Raw genomic sequence first — 12,925 nt, 5'->3', positions numbered from 1 at the left:
TATATGTGATAAAATATAATGTATGATTAAAAAAAAAAAAAAAAAAAAAAAAAAATTTATACGAATCAATATATAAAAAATATTTATAGAATGTCTAATATTTTTTTTTAATTAGTTAAAATGCTATATTTTATAGATATTAAATAAATAAATATTTTGTATTTAATGTTACCTCAAAACGGATATTTAATACAATTTATTGTCATATTAATTAAAGTCAAAAAAGAAAGCTATGTATATACTGATAAAAAATCTATCACATATATTGATATTGTATATAAAAATTTGTGATTAATTATAAAAGTGTTTGATTACAGATTATATCGTGTAAATTACTTTCTATAATAATAAGTATTTGTGTTTAATCCTTATGTGGTAATTAATGTACAGTACTGTGATATTAATTACAATTATTAATCACACATCTGACGTTATATGTATCAAATTATATATAGAGTGCATTATTTTTAAAAATACTGATGTGATTGCTTCTTTTATCATTACACTGTAGTATTGACTATCACAGACATTGTCTAAAAGCTTTAATTGATCAGTCGGTTCTGAAAATTATCTGCTTATTATTTTTTAATACTATATTACTTAAGAAATTGAAACTTCTAACCGCGAAAGTGTCTTTTAAATTAAAACTGTAAGTACTGGTAGTAACTTTCTTTGTCAAAACTCATCATGAAAACTTTTCTCTGTATCGACCATTTTACTTCCTAAAAATAAATCCGTTTTGCTGAGTACTTCAGATAAACTGAGTTTCCTATTATGATCAATATCACCAAGATCCATCAAATGTTGCGCTTCTTGTATCGCATGTCTGGGATTTCTTGGATCAATATACATCTAAAATATTTAATATTTGTTATTAATAATATATACTATTAAGAGAATAAGCATAATTTTGTGGTCAGTGCTCTAATCTCTATTTCTAGATAGATAGATAGATTCAGGAATGACCTTTTATCTTGTGAAGTATTGACATTTTATAAGATATAAGCTCATCCCGATGTTATACTTATCAAGACCTTTCATTTAAGTACCCACATAATTTTTTCATATATTTTATATATTTATATATATTATATATATGTATATATGAAAAATATATGAAAATGCATGTGGGTACTCAAATGGAAGCTCTTGATGAGTGTAACATCGGGATGAGCTTATATTTTTAAAATCATCAATAATTAAAAAAGTACAGTTCAATTTAACAAAAGTCATTATTTAGTAAAGATAGTTACTTACCAGTAATTCAGAACGATCAGCTTTGCCGTCTTTATTTTTATCTATCAAATACTGAAATTCTTGTCGACGTCCTTCACTTCCACCTACAGGTTCTGGGGTATCTTCACGCAAATCGAGGCCCATTCCATCAACAGGTAAATCAGCAAATTCGTTTTCTGTTAATTCTTCATCTCCATCACGATCTACCATAAAAATTAATAGTTTAGTAAATAAATTTTTTATTTTAATTTAATTTACTTTCTATTAATAATAAATTCTTTATAAAAATAATTTAATTCAATTGAAGATTATTGAGATTAATTTAGAAGCTAGGTAAACATTAACTTTCTAATAGGTATTTTTCTTAGTGTAGTGTAGTAATTACAGTAATAGTAATAATACAAATAATAATAACCGAATTTTTCAAACAAATCATCAACCATTTGTAAAAGCGCACGATGACTACTCTCAGGATGAGTGAAAGCGAGAAACTCATCCAGCGTTAATTTATCTGGATCGTTTCGGGCAGCTTCAATCCATCGCGCCCGATCTCTCATAATACTTTCTTTAAGTCTTCTCGTTAACTCTGAATGTCTTTTATCATGCGAATTAATGTAAGAATCTGAAAATCCATGGGATCGTAAAAAATATGCGTGATATTCATCCCAAGAAATATCACCTGCAAGAAAAATTATTTTATTTATTAATTTAATTAGTACAGATTATTATATAGCCGCTGAAAGAGAAAATTTCATTTAAAATTTATTCAACAGATAAAAAAAAACTCGTTTTATAAAATCAATACTCACCATTACGTGGATTTATATCAATAGTCGTGAATAAACCAATATTATCTCTCATCGCACGATCAATATGCTGAATTATTTTGCCGTGAATCCACTTAGCAATTTCTTGCATATCTAATTCTTGATTTTCATTAGCATCAGCTTTTCTGAATATATTTTCCAGCAGTAATCTCGGATTTTCATGAATTTCTCGTTCAACATTATTACTATCAATATTATTTAAATTAAAATTCTTACTTATAGATTTAAAAGTTTTTATTGAAACTGATTCAAGCTCGGAAAATAAGCTCTGTATACCAGCATCCTCGTCCATCTCATCGGGGCTTTTTAATTTCATATTTCTGTTGTATTTTATGTATAACAAACTCATATAAATAATCAGTGGTACAAATATCGTCCATCGTGCTATAGTTAATCGCTTAAAATTTATTTTCATTGTAAATAACGTCCTTATTATCCTAAACAAAAAATATAATAATTAGCGATACTTATACTTAATAATTAAAAAATATTTTTTCAATAAAAAAAATTCTAAAAATTTGTAGATGTCGGCTAATTTTAATGACATTTAATTTAGCTGTCACTTGACAATTTTTTAATTTTATTTAACAAAAAAATTAATGCCAAAAAATTATTTAAAAAAAAAATTGCATTTTTAATTTTTAAAAATTTCTACATGTTAATTTTTTTTTTTATAATTTATTTTGCCATTGTTTGGTTGATAAAAAAATTATTAAACATCTGCTAAATTAAATTTTATCTAAATTTAATGTCATTTAATTTTATTGTCATTCATTAATAAGTCGATACTTACTGTCTGGCAAATGGTAAATTTTACTACTTGCTTTTAATGACCATTATCAGAGATGACATTACAAAAATTGCTACATAATATTTTTTCTGACAATTTTCGGTAATTAAAATATAATCAATTGGCAAGTTTTGGCAGTAAGAAGTATAAAAATTTAAATGTGAAAGTAGATAGACAAAACTAGCACTGACATTTATTTGACGTTTATCTATTCAACTTTCTCTACTTTCCTTCCATGTCTTTTTTCAAAAATTGATTAATTGTCGCCATCTTAACTAATTACTGACAATTAAAACTAGATCCGTCCACCAATTAACTTGAAGATTGAAGATGAAGAAGCGACTGATGATCGGTAAAGTAGTTCAGTTTAAAAATTTAAAAAGTACGAGAATCGCGCCGCAGATGGCGGTAAAATAGCCGAAGAAGGTGGAAGAAGGGGAAAAAGTTGTCAATCCAGTTGCGCGATAGTGTGTTGAGCGTGTGAGTACGGCAAGCCATTTTGATTAGTAATATGGCGTCGTCAGCGGAGATTAATATGGCGTCTTCGGACATAATAACTGAAGTGGAGATTCAACCGGACATCCAAGAAGTTGAAATAGAGACAATACCTGTTGAAATACCCTGTGAAACAGTTGAAACGACAATTGAAGGTGACGATGGACAGCCAATAATATCATTACAACCACTCCCCGAGCCAGGACGTGAGGAAATTATTTTACAGACGCAAGAGGAAATTGTTGGTGGTGATCCGCTAAGCGTTTACGATCAAATACCAGTACCCGACAACGACATTTATGTCGAATCAAGTCCTGGACCATCGAGAAAATCTAGTAAAAAAACCCGTAAATCTGGTAACACACGATTTAGATCACAGGATCACGCGATATTCGGTGATATGGGTACGGAAACTAAAACAAGAAAGTGGGAGCAGAAACAGGTTCAAATCAAGACCCTCGAAGGTGAATTTTCGGTGACAATGTGGGCATCTGGAACTGACGACGGTAAGTTTTTTATTTTTTATTTTATCAATAGTAAATTAGTTATTTATTTACTCAATTTTAGTAAAGTTACCTTAATTAACACGTTTATCATTTCAATTATTTTTCTGCACTCTCTTTATTGTTTTTTAGCTGGAATGTTTTGAGATACGCGTTTTATGTATTGGCTCTTAAACACACATTCATACGCACTTCCGGTGCGCTCTGATCAATAACCAAACTCACTACTAGTAGATTCATCAAATTATTTTTTTAAATAATTCCACTGTTTAAATGGCATCAACTAGTTTTTGACAGTACATGTTGTTTGTTTTGATTGAGTCAACGCCATTATTATTTAGCAGGGCGCAGCCATATTTTGAAAATGGCTTCTTTTTACACAAACCGCGGCCATTATTAATGGCGGCCATGGCGGTCCGAAGCATGCTGTTTTACGAAACAAAGGCCACCACTTGCTTTTCTTCATATACTATTTTGCAGACTCTCTGATGATCATTCTCATTGTTTTTATTTTAGTGAATTATCCTTTAGGCTCTTTTTTTAATTTTCATCCTTTTTTTTGTCCATATGCCGTTGTTCTACTATTTATCTGATAAATTAAATAGCAAATTTATTTATCCTATCAAATTCATCGGAGAACGCTTTGGTGTTGAATCGCCTGATCAACGATCAGCGCCTCCAAGTAGCGGGTTCGTCGCAACATTTCAAATGTGAAAAGTATTCGTGACTAAAAATTCTATTATTAGAGTTTTTATTATTGTAACTAGATCTAAATATTTTTGTTTTATTTATTCTATTTTTTTTTTATTTTTTTATTAACGATTTTTTATTGTTTAAGTATTTTATTTTTGAATAATCCTGTTGGTTTTATTTAAATTAACATTTTTAACTCTTCAGAATTTATTATGATTAAGATTTTATGAAAATTAAGTTAGCTAAAATCTAAAAATTTTATTTTTATTGCAAAAATTATTTAAAAAAATTTTTTTATTTGTAAAAAACTTGAAAAACTATAAGTGCAATTTTTTAAAAATATTTTTTAATTTTAATTTAATAAATTAAAAATGTTGGCTAACTTTATTATCATTAAAATTTTTAATTTATTTATTTAAGCAATAATTAAAAGAAGAAATTTTTTTTTATCTTCTGAAAAATAAAATTAAAGTTGAAATAAATATTCATAAATTTTTATTTTTTTCTTTAGCCAAATTCACGATGTTTAAATACATTTTCCAAATGATCTTTTGCATTAAAATTTTCTTAAATGTAATAAAAATTTCTCAATTTTTATTTTTAATAATGTGTATTTTTTACTTCAGTGATTATTGTTTAAATAAATGTTAATACAGATGTTGAAAATTTTATCAAATAAATTTGAAAATTATGCATTTATTTACTCACTTTTTTTTTTTTTTTTTTTTTTTTTTTTTTTTTTTTTTTAAGGAATGTGCAAATTATTGAAAAATTGTAATCAGAATAATTATTCTAAATCTTTCAAATTTTTTACAAATAATTTTAAAGCATGAGGCAAATTTTTTATATCAGTTAGGCTAAAAATATATTAGTAAATTTTGAAAAAATAATTTTTACAATAAATAACTTGAAAATAAAATTAAAATAAAAATTTTTTGCTATGCCTATCTTAATTTTCTATACATTGACCTACTGATGATTAAATAAAAAAAGATAATGAAAGACTTGAAATAAAAAATAAAAATCATATGAAATTAAATTGCGATAAAAAAAAATAATAAGCCTGTTATTATTCATTGAACATTTTTATTAAATAAATTTTCAGGTCATTAAATGATAACAGTGAAGATATAAATTTGCACAGACAGTGAAAGTAAATGTTATAAATTATAAATCATAACTGAAGGGTTAAAATGAAATTTAGAATATAATTTTATTATTAAAAAGATTAAAAAAAAAAAAAAAAAAAAATGAAAAAAAGAAAATAGTAAAAAAATGAGCAATACCATATCTCCTGTTTGGATTTGCTTGTTTGTTGCTGTTAAAGGGAGTGTCCTATTGACGCATCACCTGGTGGATGTTCCAGATGAAGGCTCAAACCCGGAGCCTGATCCAGATTACTCCGAGTACATGACAGGAAAGAGCAACACGAAGTTCAACCACTCAGGGAGTTCAGTCTCCGATGGAATAACCGTTGGACTGGACATGTCCGACCCGAAACAACTGTCCGACTTCGCACGACCTGGACACAAATTAAAAGTACGCAAGCCTCCGGCTATCGATGGTGTCGAACGTACCATCGCCTGTCCACACAAAGGATGTACCAAAATGTTTCGTGATAATAGCGCTATGCGTAAACACTTACATACTCACGGTCCACGTGTTCATGTGTGCGCCGAGTGTGGCAAAGCCTTTGTCGAGAGCTCTAAGTTAAAGAGGCATCAGCTTGTTCACACTGGAGAAAAACCTTTCCAGTGCACCTTCGAGGGCTGCGGTAAACGATTCAGTCTTGATTTCAATTTAAGAACTCATGTAAGAATTCATACCGGTGATAGACCTTATGTATGTCCGTTTGATGGATGCAGTAAAAAATTCGCTCAATCGACCAACTTAAAGTCCCATATATTGACACACGCTAAAGCGAAGTAAGTTTCTTTTTTTTTTTTATTTTTGTAATTATTTATTTATTTATTTATTTTTTTTTTTTTTTTGATACTAAAATTTAAAAACATTTAATAATTTTTAGAATTTTTTTTTTTAATAAATTTTAACAAAAAAATATAATTATAATAATTGTAAAAAAAAAGTGTATGCAAATATTTAAATTGTTATTTTATAAAATAAAATTTATTTATTAAATAAACTGAAAAAGTATAAAATATTTTCTAATTTCAGTATCATAATTATTTTAATAAATATTAATATATTCAGTAAAATAAATTTAAAAAAAATTATTTTTATTTCAGATCGAGAAATGCCATGGGCCGACAAGTATCACAATTGCAACAACTGCAACAACCTCAGTTCGTTCAGGTGGAAGTTGCTGATGTTGATAATCAACAATTTATTGTGTACGCCGATTAGCCCCCTTTAAAAAAATTAACAGATCTCCTTTATTAAATAATGTTTACAAAACCCACAACTAATATTAATTATATCGTAATCAATAATTAATAATAATTAATCATTTAAATATCTTGTACATACTTATAATACGATATAAAGTGGCGCCTGCAACAATAACAAATAATAATTATTATTATTTAAATTAAAAAAAAAAAAAATCAACAGGATAAATAAATAAAATAAAAAAGAACGTGTTGGTTTAAAACTATGTATTGAGTTAAAATTGATACCAATTGTAATGATAGAACACCGAAAGCACTAAAGTTAGGAATAAAAATAATTTTAATAATTATTAATGAATCAGACATTTGTTTGGTGAGATAATTATATATGAATATGAATATGAAAGAAATGATAAACGATAAAACATTGAATGATAATTAACATGGTTAATCTTTTTAATTAATATACGAGGTAGACAGTACATTTACTGCTCAATTTTATGTCGCATCACATTGACATAATTTAAGTAAGTGTACTCGTCCACATACATAATGACTGTATATATCTGTAAGTGAAGTTAAATATTGTATACAGTATATTTTGGAAATGATAAAAAAAAAGAAACAAACAAAACAAATTCAAATAATTAATCTTAAATTAATAATAATTATTATCTTCTTGATCACAAACTTTAATATGTAAGCTTTAATTCCAAGTACATTATTATTGAATGGCCTATTTGTATTGATAGTAATTATTGATTGATAATACGTGATTTATATTTTGATGTATCTGGCGCCTTTGATTTTTTTATTCTTAGATTATTATATTTATATAATAAAATAACGTTATTTTGCATTTAATATGATAGATTGGCAATAATAACAAAAAAAAGCTGATAAAAAAAAAAAGTTTTAAATTTAATAAAATTCACAGGTTTGCTAAATTTACTATTAGTACAATTTATAAGTTTACTTTCTTATTATTATTAATTATATAATTATAATAACATAAGGATATTTATCATTAAGAAGGACAACTTTTATTATTAAACGTGAAAAAGTAAATAAATTTTATTAATTATAATATTTTTTTTTATGTTCTAGTAAAAAATCCTTCATTAATTTTTAGAGTGTTGGTAATTTAAATTTTATTTTAAAAATCGAGTATTTACAAAAGTTCTAAAAATTATTTAATATCTGCTAAATTAATTTTCATTATTTATACATCATTTTTTTTTTTTTGCTATAATTTGTTTGTTGCAAAAATTATTAAATGTTTACTAAATTAATTTTGCTAAGTGTAAAATATTTCTTCTTAGTTTTTTAAAACAAAAATTAAATTTATTCACCATAAAAAAACTATGATACTAAAGTTTTAAAATATTATTAAAAATTGCATTTACAGTTTTAAAGTTTTTTACAAATGAATTTTTAAAAAATTTTTTTGTAATAATTTTTTTAATGAAAAAAAATATTTGAAATTTTTAAACGTTGGCTAACTTAATTAAAAAAAAAAAAAAACTAATTCTTATAAAAGTAAAGACTATGTTCACAGTTTTTTATTTACGCAAACATAAAACTATATTCTTATCAGCTGAGAGGAAAATTATTCAAACAGAGATGAAGCGCCAATCGGCAAAAATCGGAACTAGCTTCAGCTGACAGTGTAATTATTTTTTAACAACATCCAACACATACATATTTATATTTACATCCATATTTTTCTTATCTGCAGCAAATTATCAACACATACAGATCGTCCAGATGTGCACAAGTGTTTGTTGTCGGTATTTAGATTAAAGAACTAGCCAGCAGCCGCTCTACACCTCCCAACATCGCCTCTCACCGCTTGACGGATGAAAACTGTCTACGTCGACTCCGGTTATATTAAACAAAAATGTTTTTTAGAAAGTTAACATGCGGAAGATAAGTTTAACATAGTTTGCCGCAATATTTAGTGCGGCAGGTAAACCTTGCTCAATATTATTGTCAACAAAGCTCCATAAGGTACTGCAAAAATAATAATTTATTAAAAAAATCAAGGTTTACGTATTTTTAATAATAATGGATCAAACACTGGTACTCTGGATACTTGCTGTGGTTATGTTAGTGGGGTCATATGTTGCTGGATCCTTGCCACTTGTTATGAACTTGTCTGAGGTATTGAATTATATAAATAATTATTTAACTACAAATTTATTTACTTGAAGATTAATTATTGAAATAATTAATTTCGCAGGAGAAGTTGCAGCTTGTATCAGTATTAGGAGCTGGCCTACTAGTCGGAACAGCGCTAGCTGTCATTATTCCCGAGGGAATTCGCGCATTGTTCAGCGGTGCTGGTAGTGTTGATGCTCATACTCCAGCAACTGGTCACGGTAAAATATGTCATTTTATTTTAAATTTGATGATACTGAAATTGAGAGACATCTGACCATTTTTAAAATTTTTTTACCAAACAAATTATATGAAAATAAATTTAGCAGATATTTAATAATTAGATTTTTTTTTTTTTTTTAATAAATTATGGAAAAAAAAAAAAATTGACATGTAGAAATTTTAAAAAATTAAAAAAGTAATTTTTTTTTTAAATTTGTTTGTTAAAAAAAAAATTAAAAAATTCTCGAGTGACTAAAAATTATAACAAGAAAATTTTATTGAAAAATTTCATCTTTAGAAGCTCTAAAAAATTATAAATGATATTTTTATAAATAATTTTCTATGCCTAGTTTATTTTTCAAGCAAACTCAAAAGATTGTCAAGTGTCTGCTAACTTCAGCCTCATTAAATTTGTTTAATATTTTAAATAAATTTATTTTAACAAACTTACTTTGTTTGTTTACTTAGATGCGTCTGTTGATGTTTCAGCTGATCTCCATGGTATGATAGGAGTAAGTTTGGTGTTGGGTTTTGTGTTCATGCTTCTGGTTGATCAGTGCTCGACGAGACGTAGTGGTGGTAAAGAAAAAAGTGTTACTGCTACTATAGGTTTGGTTGTACATGCAGCAGCAGATGGTGTTGCTTTAGGTGCTGCTGCAACTACATCACAGGCTGATGTTGAGGTCATAGTTTTCCTCGCTATTATGCTGCACAAAGTATGAATTTATGATGATTTAATAAATAAATAAATAATTTTTTATTGTTGGCTTTTAATTTATTTCTAGGCGCCGGCAGCATTTGGATTAGTATCGTTTCTTCTTCATGAAGGTGTAGATAGAAAAAAAATAGGACGGCATTTATTAGTATTTTCTTTATCTGCTCCATGTTTAGCACTTGTTACATATTTTGGAATTGGAAAGGTAATTATTTAATAATTTTATTTTTTACTAACAACCACGCAGTCACTGTGTAACTGTCGTGACTTATGAACTATAAATAAATACAATTTTGCTTTATTTAAAAATTTAAAATTGACACATTTTATTATTTATTTTATAATATAATTTTTTAGAGTATAAAAAATTATTGTCTTAAAGCAAATTTGTGTCGAGTAATTTTTTATCAAATAATATTATTTATATCGCTAGAACAAATTGTAAACAATTGTAAACAATATTTTTAATATAATCATCATATTTTACAGTTGAATTGACAGCACCGGCATAATTTTTAGCGATTTTAAAATTAAATATTTACTCTCATATTACACTTTAATTAACGTATTACAATTAATTAAATAAAACTTATTTCATTGAACTCTAAAATTTATAATTTAAAATTCACAATCCACGTTTTACGCTACTTTAAATTATTTTACCAGATACTGATACATATTACTAATTGATATAAATATTCATACATCAAAGCTGTCATTTTTGTCCATATGATACTTATATAAATAAGAGATTTTACTCAGTAAAAATAATTCCACGTCTCAAAGTCTTTGACAGTGATTTAAAGTTTTTAAACAGAGAAGTCGTAAGCGGCTTGCATAATTAAAAGTAATAACGACAATAAATAAAATAATCTAATTTATAATTAAAATAAATTTTCAGGAGGGTAAAGAAACTTTGAGCAATGTTAATGCCACAGGCTTGGCGATGTTATTTAGTGCTGGTACATTTTTGTATGTCGCAACTGTCCACGTTCTGCCAGAATTAATGACCAGAAATAGTAATTCATACTCTCATTTACCAGTCGCTGAAGGTGCACCAATTAGTACTTCAGGTTTGAAGTTTAAAGAAATATTGGCGTTGGTCATTGGATCATTTTTACCTGCATTACTGACCACTGGTCATCATCATTAGTAATTTTTTTTTTTATTACTTATTTATTTGTAATATAAATTTTAATACAAAAAAAAAAAAAAAAATTATCTGGAGGCAGAAAAATAATCGGACTTTTTTATAATGCTTCATATGGTGACTGAATTAAGGGAAGAAATACGTGTACAAAGGCCGTTTTTATGCTGACTTTTAGTAATTTTTTTAAGTTATAAAAATATTAATTTTCATTGCTTTGAAAAATTAATAAAACATCAGCATGAAAACATCCTTCTACACGTATTTCCCGCCTTAAGACAGATAAACAAAAAAAAAAATATAAATAAGAATAAATAACAAAACAATTTTTATAATAATAGAAATTATTATGATGTTTATTATTTTTTATTGATGTAAAATTAAGTGATCAAACTTCTGAGGAATTTATTGCAGTGAATTTATTTAAATAAATATTTTATTTTTATTTTCTCCATCAATTTTACTGTACTTGTACCTGAGGAGTTTTTCTTAAGACGTTAATTTTTTTTCTATTTTTAGATACTCGTGCATTTTATTTATTATCATTACTGGTATTTTTTGCAATTTAATCGAATTTATTTTACATATCAAATTATTTACAAATAAAAAGTAAATAATTTATTATTAATTTTTTTTTTTTTATGTAAATTTTATTGATTTGTATATTTCGATAAATTAATGTAAAAAAAAAAGGTTAAATTTATTGATAAGCATTTTCATTTGTATATAAAAGTAATATACATATATTTTTTGAATAATGTAAGCGTAATTATTTTATGAATCGTTAAAATTAAATAATTGGCTTTTTTTTTAGTAATTCATATATTTTATTTGTAAAACAGTAATTATATTATTGTAGCAATTAATATTAAATAGCAATTTGTTTTTAAATCAATGTGTCTTTTTTTTTAATTTTAAAACAAATGATTGTATACCAATTGCTTCACTTGTTTTCAACCAACTTCAAGCTCTGAAGTTTCATTTATTTATTTATTTTGAGTTAATTAAAATCTAGTTTTTAACTCAATTTCTCGCCAGAGAAAATTTATTTACAAGGAGAAACATTATCAGAAACTTAAAAAATTGTACTTATCTTTACTGACTGAGATGGTAACCAAATTAAATTGATTGATAAAATTTGTATTGCATGGTATGTCTGTTGTATTAATTGTTTAATTTTCTATTTTGTAATAAATAATACTCAACTTAAAAGTTATTCAAATAAAAAAAAATTTATTCTAAAAAAAAAATTGTGAAATTTTAAAAACGCAAAAATCTCAGCAAATAAATAAAATAAAAATGCTAGAGATAAATCACAAAATTTTATTTTTTTTTTTTTTTTGGAAATGAACTTGATTTACGTTCTGAAATTTATAGAGACAGGATATTTATTTAAAAAAAAATTATGACCTAAAAAAAAAGAGTGGATAACTGGATTATAAACTAGCAATTAAATGTTACTATATATTTATAGATTTTTTTTATCTGATTGATTACTTTTTTGACCTAAAAATAAACTCAGCAATATCATGCGAAATAATCCATTTTTATTATTCATTAAAATTTTTAAAAGGGTAATAATTGTCTTTGTTAAAATCTAAATATCAAGTGTGCGTCATGAGTTTTTCTTATCTGACGTAAGACGGATTGGAATAAAAGGTCGAAAGAAAAGAATTAAAAGGTGAAGAGGGTGAGAAAAACATTTATTTCTCAGCTGAAGAAATGAAAATTTTTCTCACAGTAATTTTATTTTTGAAAAAAAATTTTTCCAGATCTCGGAAAAAAAAAA

General features: G+C 25.8%; 3 protein-coding genes across 6 annotated transcripts; 2 read left to right on the top strand and 1 right to left on the bottom strand.

Annotated features, from left to right (window-relative positions):
- Positions 1 to 156: 156 nt before the first annotated feature.
- Positions 157 to 2,995, bottom strand: Myd (stromal cell derived factor mayday). Its single transcript, XM_074240947.1, has 5 exons — positions 2,857 to 2,995; positions 2,046 to 2,500; positions 1,652 to 1,915; positions 1,258 to 1,439; positions 157 to 852 (listed from the first exon to the last, which is right to left on the bottom strand). The coding sequence occupies exons 2-5, from the start codon at positions 2,476 to 2,478 to the stop codon at positions 676 to 678; spliced, it is 1,056 nt and encodes a 351-aa protein (XP_074097048.1). The 5' UTR covers positions 2,479 to 2,500; positions 2,857 to 2,995; the 3' UTR covers positions 157 to 675.
- A 346-nt stretch (positions 2,996 to 3,341) lies between these two features.
- Positions 3,342 to 7,074, top strand: LOC141526135 (transcription factor YY2). 2 transcript variants are annotated; one of them, XM_074240945.1, is made up of 3 exons: positions 3,342 to 3,854; positions 5,911 to 6,469; positions 6,791 to 7,074. In XM_074240945.1, the coding sequence occupies exons 1-3, from the start codon at positions 3,365 to 3,367 to the stop codon at positions 6,906 to 6,908; spliced, it is 1,167 nt and encodes a 388-aa protein (XP_074097046.1). In that variant the 5' UTR covers positions 3,342 to 3,364; the 3' UTR covers positions 6,909 to 7,074. The 2 variants fall into 2 exon arrangements, with proteins under 2 accessions (XP_074097046.1, XP_074097045.1); XM_074240944.1 differs by having other exon boundaries at positions 5,872 to 6,469.
- Positions 7,075 to 8,400: 1,326 nt separating this feature from the next.
- Positions 8,401 to 11,769, top strand: Zip102b (Zinc/iron regulated transporter-related protein 102B). 3 transcript variants are annotated; one of them, XM_074240949.1, is made up of 6 exons: positions 8,401 to 8,561; positions 8,631 to 9,055; positions 9,135 to 9,273; positions 9,743 to 9,990; positions 10,060 to 10,194; positions 10,891 to 11,761. In XM_074240949.1, exons 2-6 carry the CDS (start codon positions 8,960 to 8,962, stop codon positions 11,140 to 11,142), a joined length of 870 nt encoding a protein of 289 aa, XP_074097050.1. In that variant the 5' UTR covers positions 8,401 to 8,561; positions 8,631 to 8,959; the 3' UTR covers positions 11,143 to 11,761. The 3 variants fall into 3 exon arrangements, with proteins under 3 accessions (XP_074097050.1, XP_074097051.1, XP_074097049.1); XM_074240950.1 differs by lacking the exon at positions 8,401 to 8,561 and having other exon boundaries at positions 8,571 to 9,055; positions 9,764 to 9,990; positions 10,891 to 11,769; XM_074240948.1 differs by lacking the exon at positions 8,401 to 8,561 and having other exon boundaries at positions 8,572 to 9,055.
- The last annotated feature ends 1,156 nt before the right edge of the window (positions 11,770 to 12,925 follow it).

The sequence above is a fragment of the Cotesia typhae genome, unplaced genomic scaffold (assembly GCF_013202065.1).
Source record: "Cotesia typhae breed Kobodo isofemale line unplaced genomic scaffold, CoteBio_Ctyphae contig_33, whole genome shotgun sequence".
Taxonomy (NCBI): domain Eukaryota; kingdom Metazoa; phylum Arthropoda; class Insecta; order Hymenoptera; family Braconidae; genus Cotesia; species Cotesia typhae.
Note: the sequence above shows the minus strand (reverse complement) of the source record. Positions and strands in the feature narration are given on the sequence as shown.

Bases quoted from the DNA above. Each gene is read 5' to 3' on its own strand.
- Zip102b (XM_074240949.1), top strand. From the start codon at position 8,960: ATGGATCAAACACTGGTACTCTGGATACTTGCTGTGGTTATGTTAGTG. The intron at 9,991-10,059 runs GTATGAATTTAT...ATTTATTTCTAG, and splicing joins TCGCTATTATGCTGCACAAA to GCGCCGGCAGCATTTGGATT. The intron at 10,195-10,890 runs GTAATTATTTAA...ATAAATTTTCAG, and splicing joins CATATTTTGGAATTGGAAAG to GAGGGTAAAGAAACTTTGAG.
- Myd (XM_074240947.1), bottom strand. From the start codon at position 2,478: ATGAAAATAAATTTTAAGCGATTAACTATAGCACGATGGACGATATTT. The intron at 1,440-1,651 runs GTTATTATTATT...TTTTTATGGTAG, and splicing joins TGATTTGTTTGAAAAATTCG to ATCGTGATGGAGATGAAGAA. The intron at 853-1,257 runs GTAAGTAACTAT...TAAATATTTTAG, and splicing joins CTGATCGTTCTGAATTACTG to ATGTATATTGATCCAAGAAA.
- LOC141526135 (XM_074240944.1), top strand. From the start codon at position 3,365: ATGGCGTCGTCAGCGGAGATTAATATGGCGTCTTCGGACATAATAACT. The intron at 3,855-5,871 runs GTAAGTTTTTTA...TTGCTGTTAAAG, and splicing joins GGCATCTGGAACTGACGACG to GGAGTGTCCTATTGACGCAT. The intron at 6,470-6,790 runs GTAAGTTTCTTT...TTTTTATTTCAG, and splicing joins TTGACACACGCTAAAGCGAA to ATCGAGAAATGCCATGGGCC.